Source organism: Hakea prostrata, chromosome 4 (genome assembly GCF_041222555.1).
Source record: "Hakea prostrata isolate BN-2017 chromosome 4, UWA_Hpros_2, whole genome shotgun sequence".
In the NCBI taxonomy this organism is placed as follows: domain Eukaryota; kingdom Viridiplantae; phylum Streptophyta; class Magnoliopsida; order Proteales; family Proteaceae; genus Hakea; species Hakea prostrata.
In genome coordinates this window covers 35777383-35801856 of record NC_142603.1, presented here as the reverse complement: position 1 = coordinate 35801856, position 24474 = coordinate 35777383, and the positions used below count along the sequence as shown (strand labels likewise).

Here is a 24474-nt window from a genome sequence, read left to right as displayed (position 1 = left end):
TTCCCTCTTAGTTTCAGCCTAGTAGGACCAACCAAACCCTAGTCTAAACCCTAATTCCTTTGCCGCCATAAATTCCCAAAACTCCAAGAAACCCTAACCTTCTCTTACTTAGATCTTTCAAACCCTTCACCCAAATCCTGTTCCTCTTATAATTGTCATTCCCCAACTCCTCCTTTCTTTACCTTTGACCTTTACTCTAACCCTAGCCACCCCCTACAGACCCTAATTCTTAGAAAACTCTTAATACTCCTAAACCTTAAACCTAAGATTCAGTTCTGAATTAATTCAGATCTGGAAATCAATAAACCATAGAACCCAAGTTTACTCGAACCCTGTAGGCCCTGCTCCTAAAACCCCTTAAGATAGCATTATGCTCGAACCACAAGGTTATAAAACCCTAACTTTACTGCTGGTTCACTCAGATTGATCCTGAAGACTGGCCCTCGAATTAGGGTTACATCAATCAATACCAAAGAATACAATATCTTGGCCGAGATCTCGGATCTCACAAGATCTCCGCTTAACCTAGCCTCTATAAATACCCCATCTCAGTCGAGACAAGTAGAGATATCTTGATCTCAACTCAATCTTGACCCATCTTGGCACTCATTCCCCCTTTGCTGGTTTTGATGTTTTGGGCCAGAATTTTCACCAAAAAGTTGGGATCTCCACCTAGGCAGCATCAACAAGTTGTTTAGTTTATCTACAATAAAGATCTACCAATTTTGAAGCCAATCTTGAAGCCAAGTGAGTGTTCTTCCCAAACATCATTTTTTCCAAAAACTATGAACCACACTCATGGAGATGGTGGTAGAGCAGAATCATCTTGCACTCTCTTGGTGTAACGTATAAGTACAACGATGTGGTAATGGGAAGTGAACTGAATATGTTTGATGTATTATTTTAATTCGAAACTTTATTTTCATTTATATTAAGTAATAGTTGTGTAAGTCATGTTTGAGTCTGCATATTCTCCGTGTATCGGTTTAAGCTCAAGTTGGAACTCATATATACAATTGATCTCTCACAAATCTAAGGCCACCACTATGTTTAGAAGATATAAAATAGACTAAAAACAAAATTCCCAGCCCATATTGAGCCTTAGTACCCCATAGAGATGAGCCCTCAAGTTGGGTCAAGTTGACTAGGAATTTTTACCAGATCTCAGCTGAGATCTTAGTTTTTTGAGGGACAGAGCGTGATGACCACGAGTTTGACCCCCAACCAACACCCTAGGTGGGGCCCCCTAGATGACTCCAAGGAGCCCCCATGAGCTGGCTGAACCCCCAGTAGTGGTATTTAGGGCATTTTCAGCCCTCTTTTAGTGTTGCAATTAATTCTAGATTTATTACTAGAGTTCTATTTGGGTTTTACTTCTTAACTTGAGCTTGTTTTGAGTTAGTTATTGAGTCCATGGTTATTTTAAACTCCAGCACATTTGCCACTAGAGTTTAAACTAAAATAGAATTTAGGCAAGTGCTTATTAGAGTTTGAGATAAAGTTTTATTTTCAGCAAACGTCTTTAGATTTTGGGATAATTAGTATTGCCCCCCTATACTATAGCTTAATTACTTATCAAATCCTACACGTTATGAAATTATTATTCCCCCCCCCCCACTTCTAACGGTGTTAAGTATCCGTTAAGTGTAAGTGCATAATGTCCATTATATCCCCCTCACTTCTAACAGTGTCAAGTATCCGTTAACGAGGAAGACGAAGTCGATCAGATTAAAAAAAAAACTTTTTTGGGGGTCGGACCTAGGTTTAGTCGTCCATATGTTGGCCCTTGTAAACTTTTTTTAATAGCCAGTTTGCTTGGTCGACCCGGTTAAGTTGCCATGGTTACCTGTTCGGTATATGTAGATATATGTTCAACTACTTCCCCCTAGCATGGTAACTTGGGAATTGCTCAAAAGTGAATTGATGCTAAAGAAAGAACGAGTCGAAAATTTGCTCAAAAAGCAAAATTTACATCGATGCTTAATAGCGGATAGAATATTTGCTCAAGAAGCGAAATTTACATTACAAACAGTGAATCGAAGATTTACTCAATAAGTGAAATTTCAATTGATGCTAAACAACGGATCCATTGATGCTAATCAGCCAATCATTGTCCTAGTCGAGCAAAAACACTCCAGTGTTGGTCAAGCATAGTCATTCTAGTGACCAAATCATCTTAAAAGACTAGCTCAAAAAGCGAAATTCATATCGATGTTGAAAGAACAAAAGGATTTGCTTAAAAAGTGAACAGATGTTGCACAACGAATTTGCTCAAAAAACGAGATTTACATTTGATTCTAAACAGTGAATCGAAGACTTGCTCAAAAAGTGAATTGATGCTAAACAACAAATTTGCTCAAAAAGCAAGATTTACATCAATGCTAAATAGCAAATCAAAGCAGGAAACTGCTCTAGTAAAGAGTTCCGCAACAAAAAAAAATTCTTCCTTCCTTAATGAGTTCGCATATGGTGCGGAAGAGAGAAGACTGAGCGGGCATTAGCAATAATTCATATTGAACTTGGAATTTTGAGTTTTATCATATTCGTTTACACAACTCTTGGACACTATCCATAGTAAGGATCTAATTTCTAATATACAAATAAAGTAAACAAAGGCATTATTTGCCAAATAACATATTTCCAAATATCCTAGTAGACCCATGATTCCAACTGAACCCGGTGCATCTTGGTCAAGAAACACGGTTACGTTTGGGTCAGCACAAGGATATTTGCATTGACACACTTATGATTTAGCAGTATGTTTCCAGGAATGACTCGGTTTAATAAAGATCAATGAAGCTACCAAGGAACTAGCATTCGAGCACAACCGCTAAAAGCGGAAGAAAATAGAGAGACCCTTTATCTGTGGCTGAGGAATAAAATCCAGTTATCTCTTGAGCTCCACTAGATTTGAGTTCTAATAATAATCTAACATGTGTTGCTGCAACTTGAACCCCACTAGATTCCAGTTCATAATAATCTGACATGTGCTGATACAACTGTCAGCATCACTCAAGAAAGACAGTAGTCTCCAACTGTAAGTTTGAGCAGCCCATATCAAGTCAAACTTAAATAAAGCTACCATAAATGATAAATATCAGGGAAACCTTCTTCCTTAGGGAACGCTGTAGATCTGTAAGGCAATGACAAGGGTTCTGAAGAGCCTCCTTCAGGAAGGGATCCACCTGAGTAGCCCAGAGACCTTTTTATTTGATTGCTGGAGTGGCTATCAATCGCTTGGGGAAGATTAAATTAGTTCTAAAGATTTTTAGGAAGTGTGAAGCTGGAAGAAGATTTTAGAAGAGAGCAGGCATGAGTTGATGCTGTCACACTGAGAAAGGGGAGATTCTTGTTGCCGTTGAATTTACCTATCCACTTTTCAAGAAGACCCTCCTCCATTAAATCCTTTTCCTCTTCTCTGAAAATTCCTGGTTCTGGCTAGTTGTTACCCTATTAATGTTTTCCCCTGCTTCATGAACAATGAATCATGGTGCTTTAGTTGCTGAACCAGACTAATCATCACCTCATCAATGTAAGGTAAAATGTCTCAAATCAATGGATTTTCATCCAATGAAGCCAAAACATTTTTTAATGAAAGGAATTGCATACTTTATGTAAGACCCAATTGAGTTTTCAATCAGATCTCTGATCTCTAGGAAATCATCACCCAGAAAGAAAGATCTCGAAGAAATCAAGAATAGTTCATCATGAGTTACTCCGTGCCACTTATCTAGCATAAATTTAAGAATGGAAATAGTATTCCACATACACAGATTAGCTTAGCTACACGGCACCTTCTAGGAACCTAGCTTCCTGGTGCATTTTGTTGCTTATACATGCTAATAAAAGAGAAAGGGGTAATAATAAATGTATCATAGTCTAAAAGTTGCACCAACGATATAAATTAACAAATTATCAATGGCAAGAATCGAACAATAATAAGGATTTGGCAGCACCTCATTAAGGACATACCTGTTTGCATGTTTCATTCATGCACTCATAGGATCTACGGTTCAGATCAATGTCAAAAGATACTTTTAAGTGTATTTATGATATTTGTGTGCCTCGTTTTCTTATGGCACATTCAGTTACCGACATGGTTATCAAAGCGTCCGCCTAGGCGGCCGCCTCGTTTTCTTATGGCACATTCAGTTACCGACATGGTGATCAAAGCGTCCGCCTAGGCGCCGCCTAGGCGGCAAAGCGGTTTTTGAACCGCTTAAATTGTTGCCGCTTAACTAACGGGCTGATTTCTTGCCGCTTTTCTGCTTAGGCACTACCACTTTGCCGCCTTTTGCGCCATATTACCGCCTAGATGCTAAAGCAACCGTTTTTTTTACATTTTTTAATTTGTGCATATTATTATTATTATTTTTTTTTAAATCATAATTTATTCTACAATGCTGTATATAAATTTAAATATGTGAGCCATTTGGAATCGAGGCCCAAAGTGTCTGTCGGCAATAGAATGTGAAGCATGAGCCATATTCAATATTGATAATCAATGAATCGTTAAATAAACAATGACTTGAAAATCGGAATAATGAGATCTATTAATTTTTCATGTCGGCCCTTGTTTGGTTAAAAAAGGGAAAAATAGATACGTCAATTCTGATTACTGATCTATGCACAAGAGTACAAGACACTTATTTGGCGTTGCACTATCATAGAGGTAAGTAAGAATGTAAATTACTACTTTGATTTTCATTTTTCACATTGATTACTAATATAGTACATACTACATAATTATTGTTATGAATCTTATGATGCCTGATGAGATGAAGTTATGTTTTTATTCTTTTTTTGGATAATTTTTCATAATTGTGATTCTTGAATGTTTTTTTATTTTTATTTTTATGAATGTGATTGTTGAATGTTTGTTTAGTACTTTAGTTTATTATAAAAAAAATATTTGTATCAAAAAGTAGTTATATTAACAATATTGACTAAAGCACTTTGGTCGCTTTATTGCTGCCTAAGCGCCGCTTACTCACCTAATCACCAAGACCCAATCGTTATGGTCGCTTTGCCGCTTTAATAACCATGGTTACCGACCGGAAGAAGGAAATCCAAAGGACCTCAATGATCCTAGCTGAGGAAATGACTCTATAACCCTACTCTCGATGAGATGGAAGTCCATTATTTTGAGCTCTCGGCCTATTTTGTTTTTGATCGTCCAACCCTCATGGTACAAACCTGATCTTGTGTGCACGATGGTTTTTCGATCAATTTCCCACAGACGACGCCAATTGCTGCTCCAAAAATCTGTTCGGTAGCACGAGCGAACTACCTGCAAAAAACGTGCTCAACGGGGTTGGTCGAGGAGCATCTCTGACAATCAAGTCAGTGGAAGTGCACAGCTTTGGAAGAAGAAAACGAGCTCGCAATGCTAGAGAGAGTCAAGAATGCATATCTGATGTAGGTGTGGGTATTTATAGCTTAAGAGGTTATCTTGGTTGTGCGGTGATGGAGTTCAACTTGAACTCTATAATTGTTGCTAACTTAACAGAGGAGAGGAGGAATCTTATCCGCTAAGAGAGTATTACTAGGGTTGTAGTTGTGGAGTATGATCTAGATACTAATAGCAATTCAAACTATTTGACTTGATCAAGATCCTTATCCCTATCTTTAAGGAGGTTGATTATGATTCATATTGTACACGTTGCTTAGTGGCTTCGTTTCATATGTTTATTTGTGGTCCGACCAAAGGTTTGATCGGTCTAGATCTTCTTTGGTCAACCTAGGTAGGTCTATTATGAATCGTCCATAACAATACCAAACCTAATAGACCTCACCTAACCTAGACGGAAACAAAATTTAAATGATAGAATTAAAATCCTATTGTAGGTAGAATTAAAATCCTACTGTAGCACTAATAACAAGTATGCCACTGATGTGTCCAATTTGTGCCTTCTAATCACAACTATGCCACTGGAATCTCAAGTAGGCTTCTAACACTGCTAGGCAGGAAGCCTAGGGCTTCCTTATGGCCTTGGACCTACCTTTGGGGTAGGTCTTGGGAGTTGGGACCTACATCAGCTCTCCCCTTTTGAAAACATTCACCTCCTCCAAGTTCTAGGTCAAGCCTCTTAAATCAGCAGCATGGATCCAAATGCTCTCACTCCTGGGCTTACCCTTTCTTAGGACCCTGGGAGAAGGCCATATGGAGGAGAGAGAATGGGATTGTCACTAACAACTGCCGGTTGAAGGATTATGTAAGGGGGGAAATATGCAAGAAGAGGCATGGGTTATTTTGTGCAAGGTCTGGGCAGCTGTTGGCTAATGGCAGCAGAGTTGTTGTAGGGGGTGATTGGCACCATCAACCCAGTGTTATCTTTCTTATTGTCTTATCAACGTGTTCATCTAATCATCCATATTATTTTAGTAATTAAATATTATTTCTCGTATTCAATTTGCGAGTTCCTAACAAATTGGTATCAAAGTGCATTCTGATGCGAGGGAAGATAGATGGAGACTCAATTGTCCATATTTTTCAGCGAAGCTGACGCACAAGATTGGATTGCGAAGGTAATATGCTTCAGTTGGACAAACAGATTGAAAATGATTATACATTGGGTGTGGCTCTCCAACATCTAGAATGGTATGCATTGGAGTGGGTTTATCGGAGAAAATGGCCAGAATTCAATTGGAAAAATTTTAAGGAAGCCCTGCAACTTAATTTTGGCAAAGGAAAGATGTCAAAATCTCGAAGTGGAATTGGATGCCATCCAGCTTGAGAGGGAAGAAAGGGCTGCGAACGTCATACAATCGTGGTTCAGAGGATTGATTGAACATAAGAGGTTTTCAAAAACCAAGTCTGCAACCACTATGTTGCAAAGCCTGGCCAATGGCAAAGCATCGCCGTAAGAGAGAGTCTATAGCCATTGTGTTGCAGGGACATTTGCACATCCCTCCTACAAGTGCAGATGGTAGAAAGGATTTGCCAGAGAAGGAAGAAGAGGTCCTCGGGAGAGGGAAAATGCAGCAACAGTGCCGGATCATTGAAGAGTTCAATTAGGTGGCACAACCACTGGCAAAACCACTGTGGAAGGTGTTAGTAGTGATAGAGGAGAACCGCAAGGTGGAGAAAGACTCACGAGCAACATGGGGGTTGTTACTGCAAGATTTCCAGCATCATTCCACCCAAGACCAAGAGGAGTCAACATTGGTAGTGGCAGGGATAGTTGAAGATGAATAGCTCAGGGCTAAAATCGTACAGAAGAAGCTCAATGGGGAAGAGGCGGTCCAAGGGAAGTGGTTCGCTGAATCGGCAGCTGGCTACCAAATGAGGCTTGAGTTAATTCAGCCGCTGGGCTTTGGGCCGAGTGGAGCAATTGGCCCAAAAAAGGGAATCTAACGACTAGACCTTAAGATACACAATTAGTTCAAAAATACAACAGCTCATTTCCTTGATTTAAAAGCTTAGTAACCAGTTGTCAAGTCAGGGGCCCATTAAGGCTGATATTTCTTGGACCTAGCCCAAAAGGTGGGTAATTGCTTTGGCAAACAGGGGCCCAGAAAAAAACTAACCCATTTGTAATTCTAAGCTACCAAGGGCATTTCAAGAAAAGGATTATTCATCCATCTCCTACCTTTATTCCTTCGACTCAGCCGGAACAGCAGAGATCGCCGATGACCAGGGTGTGGAGCAATACTACAAGCCAACAGCAAGCGGCACATTACTCCAACAGAAATCCGGCAGGATTTTTCCTCACTATTGAAAGCATTTGTGTCGCTATGCATGTAGACACTTCAGGGCTATTCTGTGACGGTAACAATGGGGTTCTTGGTGCTTGACTTTTTGGGCAAATGTCCCCGCAAAAGTCAGCAGCTATGGAAATCTTTAGATCGGCAATTGCTGCTGAAGAGTATGAAGTGAAGAGTTTCTCCCAACCATGGAATCGCAGTTCTTCCCGTTTCAAAGAGGTAGAGCAGGATTCAGCCTGCAACATCATGAGCAAGCATCCTTGACGAATGAAGGGAGCCAAGGAAAGACTTTAAAGGCGCTAACTATTATGACAAGTGGGTGTTGTTTCTGGTCGGCTCTGGCTCTCACCCCTTCTTCCTTATGTTTACATTGGATTTTGAGGACTCATTAAGAGCACCATACATCTTCAGGGGCTATCCTGCAATCTTGACTCAAGTTTCTGGCATTAACAGGAGAGGAGGTTTGAAGTTGCTCACTGAATTACTACAGTGCATCCCTCCTAGGGGGCACCATTATTTGCATTTGCAAGGGTTGAGAACATTATTGGCAGCCATGAAGATTCCAATGTTTTCCTTCATACCGGCTTGCCAGAGGTTGTGGAGTAACAAAAATGTTGGATTTCAAAGAGGTCTGTTCTTGAAGACACTAAGCTGGAATGGTTGTGTAGCAAGCATGTGAAGATCAAGCTTATAATCCAACTTCACCTTGAGGACAAGGTGAATTTTAAGGGAGTGGGAATGTTAGGACCCTAGGAGAAATGCCATGTGGAGGAGAGAATATGGGATTGTCACTACCAACTGCTGGATGGATGATTATCCAAGGGGGAAAATATGTAGCATAGGTTATTTTGTGTAAGGTCTCGGTAGTCATTGGCTGAGGGCAGCAGAGTTGCTATAGGGGATGACTAGTACCATCAAACTAGTGTTATCTTTCTTATTTTCTTATCAAAGAGTTCATCCATATTATTTTAGTAATTAAATATTGTTATATGTCATATTTGATTCAGAGGTTCCTAGCACCCTTCCACTGATGTAAATCCAATTCTAGGGTTAGGGATTCTTGGGTAGATTCCCTAGAATTCAGGATTGCCAGAATCTTCCAGAAAGAAAAATAAAAATATTATGGAATGCCTAAGATTGGTAGAAAAGAAGCTAAATAAGTTTTAGATTGTGGAAAGGATGGCTATGGGTCAATCCAAAATTAATTGGGAAGGGTTTCAAAGAAAGGAAAAAACTAGGGATTGTGATGGGATCGTTTACTAGATGGTAGGATATCTGAATATTATTAGGGAGACAGGAAGGATAGTGGAAACCTACGGTTGGGTATGGTGAAGGTTTTAAGGTTCTAACAAGCCCAAATTGGGTGATGATGTAATGGATATGGGTTTGATCTTTAAAGGGAAGGATTTTCTCTCTTTTGATCTCTTCTTTTTACTTCCTATTTTTTCTTTTCTTTTCTTCTGTTCTTTCTTTTCTTTTTTTCTTCTTTCTTTTTCTGTTTTTATGCTTCTTTCCTCTGCCACAAGAAAGAGAGACAGCGAGAGAGAGTCCAAGAGGATGGGAAGGGGAAGGGTCTTAGGGCAGGGACAGGGTGGAGGAGAGACTCAACAGAGTTGTGGGGGGCAAGGAGAGGGCCTGGGGTGTCATGAGGGGATGGGGGCCCTGATGGTCTGGTGCGGCAGCAAGCTGAAGATTTTGAAGAAAGCTGTTAGACTTCTGGAAGCTTGCTGAAATGGAGAAGAAGGCTGCAAATTGGAGGAAGATTGCTTGATCTTGAACAAAATATATACTCAACCCTGGCCCCCTCAACTAAGAAACCAAGATTCTCAAACTCAATAACTTTATTCAATAATCAAGACTGAACAATTACATAGTATGCTTGGCTATTTATATTCTTCAAAGACTCTTACGTGGGTGGGAATCCTTAATAGACAAGAATCCCACCATTTGACCAAAACTCTTAAATTGGAATCTAATTACTTAAAGACCTCAACCTTAGATTTGGAATGATGTTACCAGCCCCCGGGCAGGCCCAAACGAACCTAGAAGGGGCCCAAGCCCATCCCGAATAGGACCCAACCCAGGGGGCCCGAATCTGACCAAGGGGCAAAATGGTTATTTTCACCCCTTGGTTCGCGTCTATGACAGTAGGGTTGAGTTCAGAGAATCAGAATAATTTCTGATTTTTAAATTCTGTTTTTAATATTTTTATTTGAAATCTTAGTGGTTGAGTAATTGTGGTATTTGTTTCTTTCCATTTTGGTTTGAAATTTTAAATTGGCAAGAGTCTTGTTGGGTTGTTTAAATTAGGAAAGAGTTATTTCCTTTTAAAGAGTCCTATTTTGTGTTGGTAGGAAAGAGTTATATTCTTTTAAAAGTCTTATTTGAGTTTGTTTCAAATTAGGAAAGAGTATTTGAGTCTACTTAGAGTCAAGTGCCTATAAATAGCTCAAGTCTCTCACATATTTGGCAGTCTTGATTATTGAATAAACCAGAGTTTTGTGAATTGGCTTAAGAAGTCATGGGATCCGGAGGGACACCCTATGGCTGGGTATTGTGCATTGTTTTTTCAACTTCAAGGTCGCCTTCTCTGCGTCAAGCATTCAATCACAGAGTTTTCTGCAAGTGGAATACCCCCATCCAAACCCTAACCCTCCCATCTCTATCCTCAAGCCTTCACAACCCCCTCCCCTCACTTTGAGACCGTAGGAGTAGCCCTAACCCCATCGCAAATCCTTCCCCTGCCTTCCCCTTTAGTTACAGCCCAAACCTAGACCACCCTAAGCTGTTGTGGCCCTTCTCCTTCATCCCCTGTCTTCCTGTGATACAGTAGGTTATCCCACCCTGCCAAACTCAAACTCCTGCCCCTTTCCTACCCCTTTTCAATCCCTTTAGGTCGCCCTTTACTAGGCTGTAGTCCTAATTCTAGTTTCCCAAAATCTGCCCTGTTTGAAGTTAGAAATTTTCTGCACTTTATCTTCTTCAAATGAAGTAGCAGAATTTTTTGAATTTTCAGAAAACCCTAAAACCCTCATTCCCCAGCCCCCTCACCTCTGGAGTCTGGACAACATCTGAATTACTAATTTAGCAATAACAGTAGTTCAGATATACAAAACCAGCACCCTAGGCCCATCCTAAACCCTAGCCGAAACCCTAGTTTACCACAAAAACCTTAATTTAGTGTTGGTTCCTTAATTAGAAGATCCTGAAATTTAGCCCTAAACCCTGGGTTACATCATGGAATCCCTTAAGTGATACATGCTAATTAAACCTTTAAGTTAAAAGCCTATGCTAGCTTAATATAACTTAGAACTCATCCAAAACAACTTTGGACTCATCCAAAACAACTTCGAAGCAAAATAAAACTCTCTAAACATAACCGAACCAACTCACTTACAAATTTAAACTCAACTAAACTTCTGAAATATTCTGAAAATAATTCCAGAATTTAGAAAATGTGGCAAAATGTCCAAAATAACCCCCCCAACAGGGCTTCGGCCAGGTTATGGTGGTTTCTTGGAGCCATCTTGGGGGGCCCCACTTGAGGTTTCGGGCAGGCAGTCCCTATGTTCACATCAGTTCTCGCCTTCTTGAAAACATTCATCTTCTAATGAATATGCTGATCAAACACTCTTAGCTCAATGCGAAATCATTGATTTGGACTCGTCCTCGCATCTAGTACTGGGAAGGTAGTAGTACGTACAGGGCCGCAAATAATGCTCCTCCTAGACAGAACTCATGAAGAGTGATAGATTGTTGGATGTGATCTTCAAATCGAGGGGCCTATTTTTTCGATGAACCAAGAAGGCATGATGAAGACATGAAATCCAAGGCAGTGCATTACTGATGTGATTCCTACAAGATACTCTTTGAGTTCATCATTGGTCCAGTATAGTGCAAGATAGGGGTTGGTGCTAATCTGAAATTTGTGGGCAGCAACTTTTGAACTTCAATATCAAGGGCATGGTGATCTTCAAGTAGAGAGATTATTGACGTTGTTGCCCTAACCATATCTTTGTACTTCTTGGAGGCATTTTCTTATCTGTTAGAGCCTTGACTTTAGGGGCTCAGATCTCCACCTGGTTTACCACCATTTGGGCCTCGTGGTCTTCTTGGGACTTCTCCGTGATTACCTTAGAAAGCAAGGGCAGCATCACCGTACTTGTCACTAACCACCATTGCCATCTTTTGAAGGCTATCAGTAAACCATTGTTGTGACCAGTTTGACCTCCATATCAGAAGGTTGAATTTTGTTGGCTTTTCTATTAACTTTTGGGAGAACCGACTATCATATAGGGATCCTAAGGCTAGGTCTGCTGGGCAATTGTAGGTTTGGTCCTGCATCAGAATTACTTGCTTAAAGGAACTCCCCAAACCCCCCCCCCAAAAAAAAAAAAAAAAAAAAAAGAAAAGAAAAGAATAAACCATCTATACCATTCCGTGAAGCAGAAGCATTGTATGGATCCCAAAGATCACAATGAATTTTGAGTTCCAAAAGATCATAACAAGTTCACCTTTACAGAAATTAACGGGTAAATAAATTGTACCATTCCAATGTTTGGTCCAAATGGTCCAATTGGCTGTAGAGAAGCTGCCGGAGATGACAATGGTGACAAAGACCTCTGTCCCTCTGCTGAGTTTGACCAATCTGACCACTGTGCACCAGATCCAAACCCCTCATACCCTTGGCGCAAGTCATAGAAACTCCCACTACCAGAATTTCCTGAAAAACTGCCTCCCCTGCTGAAAGAACTGAAAGGAGGGGGATAACCAGGTCTAGGCCCAACAAGCATCCCATCCCCTTGCTGATCTATGTTAACAGGCATTGTCAGATCAGTTAGTGAAACTGGAGTTGGAGAGGAAATGTATGGCATGCTTGGAGGAACCGGTTGCTGGTAATAAGGCTGAGCTGCAAAAGGGAACTGCTGTGAAGGGTACAACTGGGCATCTCCCCTCACAGATGGAAGAGGACTAGTAACTGGAGAATACGGTCCATATGGCATCTGAGGATTGTACCCAAACCCAGAATGGAATACAAGAGATGGACTTTCTCTGTAGACACCCTTAATAAAACAAATAGAAAACAGAACTTTGGTAAGATGCAAAATCAAAAGGGATGGTAAAGTAGTGCAACAGTAAGAAATTACTCACAGGAGATCCAATCTCCAAGCCTTCTGCATTAACATAGCGTGGATATTCATCCCATTCCCCAACACCATTGTCATAACCTGAAATACAGCATACAAAAGAAAAATGGATGTCAGGTAAGGCAGCACAAATTCCAGAAGCACAATACAATTGAAACATGAAAGTTACTGGTAATAAAAACATTCATCAGTGGATATGTCTTAGATTTTCCATACCCAAAATTGCCAACTGAATGACCCTAACCATCCAAAAGCAGTCTATTTCTCTTCACTATCAATCGACAATTATCAAGTGTGACCACAAGTACAATTTCACCTCCACAACAGCAATGTTTATATGCAACTACAAGCTCACCCATTTACCATATATAAATTTCGACAGTCCGTGAATGGAAGCATAGTATGGAAAGTAACCAATCATACCTGTTTCCTTTCAAATGATCAGCCTAAGTAGCTGTGGTTGCTTAGTGATTAAGCTGCTGCTGGGATTGGTTAGACCAAAAAACTCCTTGTTGGTGAGAAGCCTGGGAGGTTCCAATCAAGCTTTCCCTTTGAGGCTTTAACTAGGTTAAAAACTTCATTATCATGGTTTAGTTCAAGTTACTAAAACTGCTGTCTTGAAATCCTACAAACTGTCATCTAGAAGATCATGACCAAGTTATTGTTCACACATATTAAGCCTAGCCAAAATTAACCACGAAAACATGTTCAAATATTGATCAAATCTATTCCAACCCAAGAAAGACTCAATTCAAATTTCAGACCCAATGACATGGAGACACAGTCTTGGGCCACCCCAACTGGGTTTCCAGACCTATATGAACCAGATCTAGAGTGAGTAATGGTTCTACTGTTCTAGTAGAATTCTAGGAAACATATTTTTGGGGAAACAAAATGTCTTCGCTTTATTTTATTTAAAAATTAGCAGCATATGACATTTGATTCCTTATTTCTTTTAATTTCCTTGTTTGAAAGACATTCCTAGTTAGAGGGTATCATTTTAGCAAGGTCTTTTAATTTTCTTACATATATGATGTAATCCCCCATTGCTAGACAGAGATGGTCAATATGATTTATGTTTGTGAGAGCCACCATTCTCCCCCCAGCCCTCTTTTCTTACGTGATTTCCCCTTCCTCTTTCTTTGTATGTTCTAATTCTCCTTTTGTGAAAGCCCACCACAGCAAGCTATTGTCAGATCTATATTGACTAATATTGAAGTAGAAGACCTGCAGCCATCAAGTTTTTTCTTCCACTATTCTCTCTCCTCTACCAATTCACCTTGGAAATACAGCATTTTGCAAGGGGGGAGAAAAAACAAAAAGAAAAGGAAGAGAAAAAGAGAGAGCAAAAGAGAAGAGGAGCAAAAAACAAAAGGAAAAAGAAAGAAAGATGAAAAAGAGCCGAGAGAGTTGAGAGAGAACTGATGAGCACATTTACGGGTGAAATCTTAGGGCATAAAGCATGGTTTTTACACACTTAAAATAGAGCCACCTTGTGTTTTTTGCCATGTTTGCAGGGTTTAGGATTTCTTTGGGACATAACAAGATATTCTACATTATCAGATGTGATCCATGTAATTTTGCACATAAAGAGGTCTAAGTTTATTTTCTCAACTGCGATGAGGGCCCAATTCTAAGCATGATAAGCCAAAAATGGATTGAAATGCAAGTCTGAGCCAAATCAGTCATTCCAAGGAAACTATCTAGGATGGCTTTGGTTTATTTTCTTTTTTTCTTTTTCTTTCTTTTTAGAAAATAAATCTCAAGTGTACATATGGGGCCTACAAAGAAGTCAAAGGTTAAGATCTCCTTCAAAATTTTCCATATTATCCTAAGATTCTACGAAACCTTTTATTTTATTAGATTTTTATTTATTTCCTAAATTCTTTCCCCCCCCCCCCCCCCCCCCACCACCACCACCTTCCTTTTTTCCCCAAAAGTTGACCACTTTCCATTTTCTTCTAACTTTCTATTCCCCCCACCCTCACACGAATTCTTGTTCATGAAATAAAAGTAACAGCAAGTGCACGGTATTGTGTAGCTAATAGGTCCACACACCAGTCCTAACATATGCATCTAATGAAATTGAATTGAAAATAAAAATATGCATAACCTAACTATTCACCATCTAAAATAAAATTCAAAAAAAAAAGTGCATAGATAAAAGATTAATAAAAAATTAAAACAATAAATAAAAAGGAAACCCTAAACCAAAGATAAGCATGACTCTAGGCATATTTGATCAAGGGCCCATGGGGTAAGGGGAACAATAATAAAAATTGCGAGAAAAAAATAACAAAATAATAAATAAACAAAACAATAAATAAAAAGGAAACCTTAACCAAAGAGAAGCACGATTGTTGGCATCTTTGATGAAGGAGCAATGGGAGAAGGGGAACAACAATAAGAATTGTAGAAAAGTAAATTTCTAAATTAAGAATAGAAAGAGTAAACAAAAGCCGGAACGGAGGAAGGAGCAAAGAGCCAAAGACTACTGAAGAAGGCTATTTTACTTGCACTCTAGAATTAAAAGGAAACTTGATTGACTCAAAATTCAACCGACCCAACAACCAAATATGGAGTAAACCACATCTCAAATTGCTAGAACCAGAGAAAAACGAATCCCTCAAATACACAGGAACTTGGACTTGAAACTTGAAATTACATTAATTGAAAATAAAAAAGTACACTTGGATAAACAAAAGAAACTAAACAACTAGAAGCATTAATTGATTACATGAAAAATTGAAAACCTAAACATTCAAACTAAAAATTGAAACTCAAAAAAAACAAAATGTTTATTGTGGAGAGGTTATTTATAAGGATTGGAGAAGGGATGTAAATAAGGAAAGAAATAACAATAATAATAATCATATAATGAAAAAATTAAAAATCAACGTGAGAGAGAAGTGGAATTGGAAGTGGAAGGTGAGAGAGTTAAGGAAAGCGAGTAAGAAAAAAAAATCGTGGGTTAGAAGAAAAGACTAAAAAGGAAAAGAATACAGAAACTGGAGAGTCTCAGGAAAGTGAAGATGGAGAGAGCAAAAGAGAATGAGTGGACAAAATAAAGGAAAAGAAAGAGATAATGATACGTTAGGAATAGAATGGATAGGGAGAAAGAGTTAAAAAAAATAATAAAAGGCAATCCTGGAGATCGGAATGAGAGTGGATACTAATCTTTTACTGCTTTTTCCCAATACATAAACTAGGAAATTCTCATTTCTTGAAATACGTAAATAGATAAATAAATTCCTAAATTTCAGATTGTAATACCCAATATTCAAGTGAGACAGTCAAGATCTCGACTTGTCTCGCCTCCCAACTTGCCAACAGCCTTCCCAAGTTTTTCTTTTCTCCCCCCACCCAAAAAAAAATTGTTGCCTCCTCTCACCGATAGCTTCCCTAAGCCACAACAACTATTTATGGACTTAAGCCCAAATTGCAAAAGAAATCCCGAGGCCCAAAGTGATATAAGGCCTCTACAGGCCCAGGGGCACTCTCCGGGGAACAGGACACCCATGTGCGTCAAGGGGAAGGTCGTTGGCAACAGAATGTGAAGTATGAGCCATACCAAACACTTTAGTTATGAACTTATGATGGTTATATTATCCTATTCTAGAGAGTCAAGAATGTCATGTTCTTTTCCAGGTTTAAAGTATCGGTATCGCGTAGCGTATCGGTAAGGTGATTTTAAGAGACGTATCGTCCTGTATCGAGTATTGTATCGCTCTGACTAATGTATTTTAGTGTAATTCAATGGAGAGACGTATCGATATGTATCGTATCGGTTGGGTCAAATATGGATACGTATCGGCTAGTATCATATGGTATTGTGGGATACTTTAAACCTTACTTCTTTTGTCCTCATATGGATGAATTTTGTTGCAATTTTAAGTTATTTGATGTATCCTATATCATGCTTTTCATTTATATATGTCCTAATGATTTTATGTTTCATGTTTTATAACCTTGAATGTTCATTATTGTAGCATTTTGGTTTCAGACTCAAGGTCGAATTAGAACTCATACTTAAGGTTGTTTTCTCACACATCTAAGGCCACCAATGTGTTTAGAAGGCCTAAATATGGTAATACCAACTTTAAGCCCTACCTAACCCTTAAAACCCCTTGAGCTGGGCCCTCTAGTTCACTCAAGTTGGCTAGAGAAAAATAACCAAATCCCAAGCAAGATCTCACTATTTCTCAAGGGCAAGATTTGATACCATGACACTTACCTATTTGGTCCATAGTAACCCATATTGCTTTTTATTTGGACCATAATAACCTATATTACCTTTCACCTACCTACTTGGTCCAAAGTAACCCATAATGCCCTTTACCTACCTCTTTGGTTTGCAGTAACCCATACTAACCTTTACCTACCTACCTAGTCCGCAATATCCCATATTGCCTTTTATCTACCGATTTGATCCAAAGTAATCCATATTGCCTTTTACCTACCTACTTGGTCCGCAATAACCCATATTGCCTTTCATTTACGTACTTGATTCAAAGTAACTCATATTATCCTTTACCTACCTATTGGTCTGCAATAATATATACTATCATTTACCTACCTACTTGGATCACAGTTACCTATATTTGACATGTTCAGCGCTTTGTTTAAGGCTCTATATTTTTGCCTTTAGTTGAGCAAAATTACTACATAATACCTACTACTTGCCTTCCTGCAAAGAGCTTATATGCAAGACTAGACTATACATTTTATCTTCTAGTGTGGAGATTCCATCCTGCTACTGGCATTATTTAGATAGTGCTTTTGATGTTGCTATGCTTATGGATGTAGGTCATCTTCAATACCTCCTTTTGTTCTCATTGTTGGATGGTTCGTTTGAAATGAAGATTGTTTTTAAGTGGATGTTGATTATCTCTTAGTGAAGTTCTCTCGATGTTTATCAGTGTCGGCTATTGCTACTTGTGCTCAAGATTAATGAAGTTTATAACATATGTTCTTATTATATTCCAAGCTACAGCTTTTGATATGCATACTCCAGCTTAATGGGAGTGTTAACATCACTTTCTATTTTATCTTACGTTTCTATTTTGGATGCTTCCTTATTTTCTTAGTAATAGGTTGACAAGGAATCTCCGTACAAAAGTTTCCTTTTTAGTAGATTTCAGAGATTCTATAAAACATGTAATTTTTATTTTGCTGCAACGCAGTTTGAGAAAGTTTCATTAAACTGAGATTTGATTCTATATTGCAAGCTCTCTCCTCTTTCTCCCTTTCACCTTCTCCTCCTCCTCCTCCACCACTTCTTTTCTTCATAGTCTTTGTTTTTAAACTGAAGATTTGTCACAGTTTTCAACCAGAAAAGTCCAACAAACACCCTTAAAAGCAAATTTGAGACGGAGCAAAGGGAGGAAACAAAATCACCGAAATGATGAGATCTCACCAAAGTCTCAAAACAGTAAAGAAAATTACGTTTCAATCAAGATGGATCAAAACCAACCAAATCATGTTCTCCCCCCCCCCCCCCCCCAAAAAAAAAAACAATAACTAGTCTCATTTTTTTGAAAGGGAAAAAAAAAACTGATATTTTGGCAAAGCTTGAACATTGGAGTTCGCCAAGTTCAATTATACAAGGCTTTCAAACCTTAGTAGCAAAATCATCCTATCATAGCCCAAACCACAAGACCCATAAACAAACCAACCTAAAGCTAACTTAATTGCCCCATAAGTTGGTCTTGAATAAGATCTCAAAAGAAATAGCTCCTACTAGTCATCCATAAATCTAAGGACTACATCAAGTGATATCAAAGCATAGAAGAACTAACCACGACGGGATAAAAGAGAGAACATGAGGAATTTACCCCCTACGATGCTAAATGAATCAAATGATGATCAAATTGATGATGATTCATATGAACAAGACTACCAAGAAGACTAACAATTCATGTGGTTACTGTCCTAGTAGCTGAAACTGAAGGTGAAAATTGGACATGTAATTGCATCTTCTAACCCAGATGAAGACAGAATTTTTATACTCCTCAATACCCCCAAAAACAAGAAACTCAATATATTCCAATTTAACAATCACATCCAACCAAAATTGGAGGATCATACCCCTATATCATTACCTACATTGCTCCAAGTTTGAACCCATTTTGACACCTAGAAGTGTCCCATCTACATCATTTAGAAATATCTCAGTTTGATTCCATTTTCAAGATCTCCCTTTTGCCTTAAAACCTAACCTAATCCTTCTAAAACCAAACCTAACCATCCAATTTGAGTTCACCAAGCTTAATTACATTAAGCACCTCCATCCTAAGCAGCGAAATCATCCCATCATAGCCTAAAAAACAAGACCATACTCGCAAGGCCATTACTAAACCAACTAACTTAGTTTGTCCCATAAGTTTGATTCTGATCAAGATCTTGGAAGAACTGGCTCCTAGTCAATCTGATCAATCTAGGACTACATCAGAATGCAATCAGATAGTGTACCAGATTTCAAAATGCAATCACAAAGTAAATCGCGACATATCAGATTAAACTTATTGGCATCATCAATTCATTCTAACAGATTTCCCCCAAAAATAAAAAATTTAAAAGACAAAAGCAGTAATAACGAAGATCAATCAACAGGAATCAACATATGAAGAAGAAAAAAGTTGCACCCATTCCCAATATCGACTGTGCCATGCTAGCTTCCAGAAAAGCACGTCAATTCTCATGTATGAGGTTGGAATTAATTAAAAGAAAAATAAAAATTGAACCTATAAGAAGGTGACCCCATACAATATCTGTACTCAGTTAAAAATCACAGTCGAAGTTCAAAGTTCAAAACCATCCAAATTGGTCCTTCTTGTTTACAGAGTTTCAACAAAAGTTTCCTTAAATCTAAGTATCTAACATATCTTATGGAGGGTTAAACATCAAATCCATAAATTATATTTTCAGTTTTCAGATCATTCCTGATGAACCATAAGTCCCAAACAAATATAGCAATTCCCAACCTCAGCATGAGCATATAAAGGAACAATGAACTAACCTCCATAGTAAAACGAATGTGCCTGAGATGCGTAGACAGTGTTGTGGTCCCTGGCTGCACCTAAAGAAGCCGACTGACCCGTGGCAACTCTTGGAGCACCCACGGGAGCTGCAACCTGAGAAGGATTTGAAGGAACCACCTGCTCGCCTTTGGTAGAAAGAGGCTGATAATAAATTTTAGAAAGAAAAAATCACGGAATTGCTTTCACCAAAAGAATAATGGTGGTAAAAATGACAGACAAATGGGTTATAACATATAGGTGGTCACTAAATACCTGTTCCTTCAAGTTATCAGCATCATTAGGTTTCCCTTCTGCATTCAAGGTCAATACATTCATTGAATCGGTAGAGTCTAAAAAACAAGAATTTCACAAATTACTTTCCACCCAGAACTTCATTAAAGAACAGTAAGAAAAACAAACAAACAAACAAACAAACAAAAACATAACCCAAAACTCATTTAACAAAAGAAGGAAAAACAGAGATATGCACACAACTGTACAGTAACTAAATACATGCATGGACAAATTACTGATGATTCTTACGAGGGAACATACTGAAAATACAAGTGTCAGTATAAGCCCTATCAAGTAAGGATGATTCACAGGAAAAACATTAAAACATCCATATGCAGATCAATTTCAATAATAAATATCCACAACATCCCTAAACCACCACCTCTAACCTAGCCAAGGGTTCTTGAACTATGAGAATAGACAAATGGAATGAATTTACAGTTGCAACTGAACTCGGGCCATTAATCCTGTAAACAACAGAGGTAATATACGACCAAAACATACTTCAAAATCAATTTGGGTTAAAAACACTTCCACACCCTCCATTAATCCAGGAAGAAGAGAAAAACAAATTGATAGGGAAAATTAATACAAAACAGATCCAGCTTCTGGAAGAAGCACACAAGATACAAATTGTGTTCAGTCATACATAGACTAAACCACGTCCAATGCCAAAAGACTGCATCCAATGTGCTGGGAAGAAGCAAGAGTTCTGGTCAAATTAAGGAATGGAAAGATAATTAGCAATGAGAAATGCACTGAAATAAGCTTCTTCCCACCTAAATGGGGTTGACAACATCAATCATACTTCTCCCTTTAACCCTGTTTAAAGCCATATATATTGTTAATCCTAAGCCAAAGCTACATCACCAATAACCATAGCACTGAGATCAAAAGTCACAATGAAATATTGGCAGGTGATTTATTGTGTAGTGGTGGTCTTTGTGGCCAACAATGACAATTCCAACTCAAGTAATTCAACTATGATGAAAAGAACTACATAACCAGTAAATATAGAACCAATTTCAAAGTTAAAATGGAACAATTGCCCGATGCTTCAAATTGTGTAAGCTTTTTGTGACCATCATCAACAACTACCACAACTCGGTATTATCGCAACTAAAAGGGGAAGCTACAAGGGAACTATTGGCAGATACTTCATTCTTGTGTTTTGTATGGCATCCTCCCCTGCAGGTTTCAATAGGAATCTCAAAGGCATAAAAAATCATGTGGTACCCCCTTCCAGTCTCATTATATATATAGGAAATAAATATAGCACAACTATTAATGTAACAAGCTTTTACATTTTAGTACACTTCATTAATCAGGATTTTATTTTCTCATAGAACACATGGAAACTGCATGTATCCATCAATTTTAGGGTTGTGTTTAAGTTTTTAGAACCATGAACCGAAGCCAGAATTCCCATTACAACTCCTTACTCTTACTAGGCTTAGCACATGTTCTGAATGAACTAAATCTCATACATCAAAGGGCTATGATATTGAAAACAAATGCTCAAGTCAAACTGGATCTTCTGAATTGTGATTTTTTAGCGAATCAAAGTACAGTGTAAACATTTTTCCCAGACGGGTAAATTAAAAGGAATCACAGAAACAAATAAATCAATGAATAACATTGTGGCACTCATCCCAGAAAATGTTCCTAAAACCCTACAACCAGAAAAATATCAACTTTGTATCTGACAACGAGACCCAACCAACCAACCCGCCAAAAAAGGAACTCCAATACAAGAATGATGCATCTCTCCTCCTGTGAGCTCGAGCCTCACAATTCCCAAATTAAATACATAAGGGCAGACCACGATGTAACTTTATGACCAGAAAAATAGACAAAAACATTATAGGTGAAAAGGAATAAATACTAAAAGCATCAAACTTTAAAAGTCTCGTGTGTAATACACTAGACATTTACCTAATTAAAACTAAATACCAGAAGCATAAGAACTTAGTAACTCCGATCGAACATGGAAACTTTACTGCCAACGAAAAATAACAAGAATACAGTTATTTGAACAAAAATGCTTGTTCGACACATAAATCCCAAATATTTATCAAAACACACTTCAAATCCAATCAATCGATACCAAACCAATGAGAGCTCGTCGCAAAATTGAACTAGAAACTTGATAATTCGAGACAACAGAAATTGAGAACTATCAAACACAAATTCGACGAACTGGCATATTGTGCTGGTTCATAAAAAAAGAATTTTACTGTCTTTTGAGTTTGCTAAGAAAACTAAGAAAAAAGAGAGAGAGAAAGAAATTCTTTATGCAGAGCCACACAGAGAAAGCGAAAAATTATAAAAGGCGAAACAGTAAGTCAAATCCAGAAAAAGATAGAACTTTTCTACGTACCACTACCCGAGATTATTCGATCCGATTCTTTTTGGACTGTCGCCATGAATCAGTTATCTCGAACAAACACTATTCCAGGGGAACCTCTAATCTGTAACCCAATAACCTATTGAGAAGAAGAGAAATTCTACCTTCACTGAATCACTAATGGTTTTGTTTTGTTGTTCTTCTAATTGGATAAGAAACAAACAGTGAAACCAAAAAGGGTTTTAGGTTGCAGGGGGAAACCTCTCTAGGTTAACGGATAGTGAACAGCTTTTATTTTATTCTCCATTGCTGATGCTTCTCTCTCCTTTCATTTGTTATTATTATATAAATAAAACAAATACTTCATGTACAGGAGGGTAGTCTTGGCGAGGGTAGAAGCGACTCGGACTGCGACAGGAATCGTGAAAGGTAACTAGGTAAGTATCGGGGGACTGACACATTTTTATTTTTTATTTTTTATTTTTTATTTTGTTTTAACAAGGGCGCTTCATTTTTGTTTTTATTAATTACTAGTAAAACCTCACATGCAAATGCAAGTGGAATTTTCGTGATTATACCTGACCCATTCGATCTGGCTTGTCTAATTGTCTTTCATATTTAACCAAACCCAACAATCCATTGATATTCCTGTAATAACCAAATGCTTGAAACACATATGAACAAACATCCATAATGCATTGCTTTCTTTCAAACATTTAAAAATATTAGAAGCAATGAGAGATCCTATCACACAAGCAATCTTTTAACCTTTCATGACCACCATTTAACACAAATATACCATGACCATTTGAGTTGGTTCTTGAGAGATCCTAATATTGGCACTTGAGCGGAGCCCTCCAACTGAAGGCTACATCAACACCTACTCTTCTATTAGAACATCATACCAAGCCTTATTTGCTTACCAAAAGAATATATGCAAATGGTATTTTTGGCAGAATAAGTTTTGGAACTTCGCAGGCTTTAACTCCACTAAACTAATTGGCATGATGTAAAGGAAGATGAACTTCAATAATTAAAGCTAAATCAGGGTGCCAGTATAACATATTAGCCACTTCTTACTGTTACGTTCTTACATCCCATATTACAGGAAACACAGAGGAGTATGACTTATGCTTTAACTCTTCCAAAGACTATAAACAATGAATTACTATGAAAAAGTACAAACTTTAACCAAGTATTGTGCATGCTTTGAAGTTTAACATGGGGACCTAAATCATGTTAAATTAGCAGGAGATGAAACTTAAACAAGCCATAATTTGATTAAACTTCTAACTCTGCACCCTATCCACGTCTAAAAGATAAAGAGATGGATACGTAGCTGTTTAAGTTAAATGACTCATTAAATGTTTCTACCTCAGCTTGCATTCAAAGACTCATCAGAGCATAATTTATAGGTATTCTTTAAATTAACCCATGCAGATCCATGCAGTGTCCTTGCTCTAACATTACAATCGATCAAAGAACAAAATATGGAATTCTGGGGTTACCAAAGAAAATTCTAAAAATACTATTGATTAGAATGGGTATTATGAATGTCTGATTGCAATGATGATGCAGTATAACTACAGTGTTAAGTTAGAAATGACTTCTTCACCCTAAAGAAGTCACAAATGACATCTATATTGAGCTTTGTAGAAGTGTTCTAAAAGCCCGTCCTACATGCTATATCCCATTTTTCGTGGGTCATCATAAATCACTTTGGCCAAGCTCTAGCATTACCAATACAAACCAATCATAATACGGAATTATTGGACTACAAGAACATCTAGAGATGGTTTTGCATTGAGTTGGACTCTGAGAATAATAACAATATGGTATAGAAAGTTGAAGTTATGAAAGACCAAATTGAGATTTTCGAAGTGCTTCAACTGACTCTGTATAATGATGTTATTAGTTTCTACTCAAATCAACGCTAAATTCGTTTTACTAAGCACAAATT

General features: G+C 38.1%; 1 protein-coding gene across 2 annotated transcripts in view; it reads right to left on the bottom strand.

Annotated features, from left to right (window-relative positions):
• The window catches only part of LOC149018750 (YTH domain-containing protein ECT4-like), a 55569-nt gene extending 32721 nt beyond the window's left edge, over positions 1-22848 (bottom strand). Inside the window, exons 1-5 of one of the 2 annotated variants that reach the window (XM_089152905.1) lie at positions 22548-22848; positions 20147-20223; positions 19873-20035; positions 12859-12935; positions 12255-12770 (exon numbers count right to left, since the gene is read on the bottom strand). In XM_089152905.1, the coding sequence (XP_089009031.1) occupies positions 12255-12770; positions 12859-12935; positions 19873-20035; positions 20147-20223; positions 22548-22593 (879 nt within the window). In that variant the 5' untranslated portion in view covers positions 22594-22848. The remainder of the gene's footprint in view (positions 1-12254; positions 12771-12858; positions 12936-19872; positions 20036-20146; positions 20224-22547) is intronic. The other variant, XM_089152906.1, reaches the window with a different exon arrangement.
• Positions 22849-24474: the final 1626 nt, after the last annotated feature.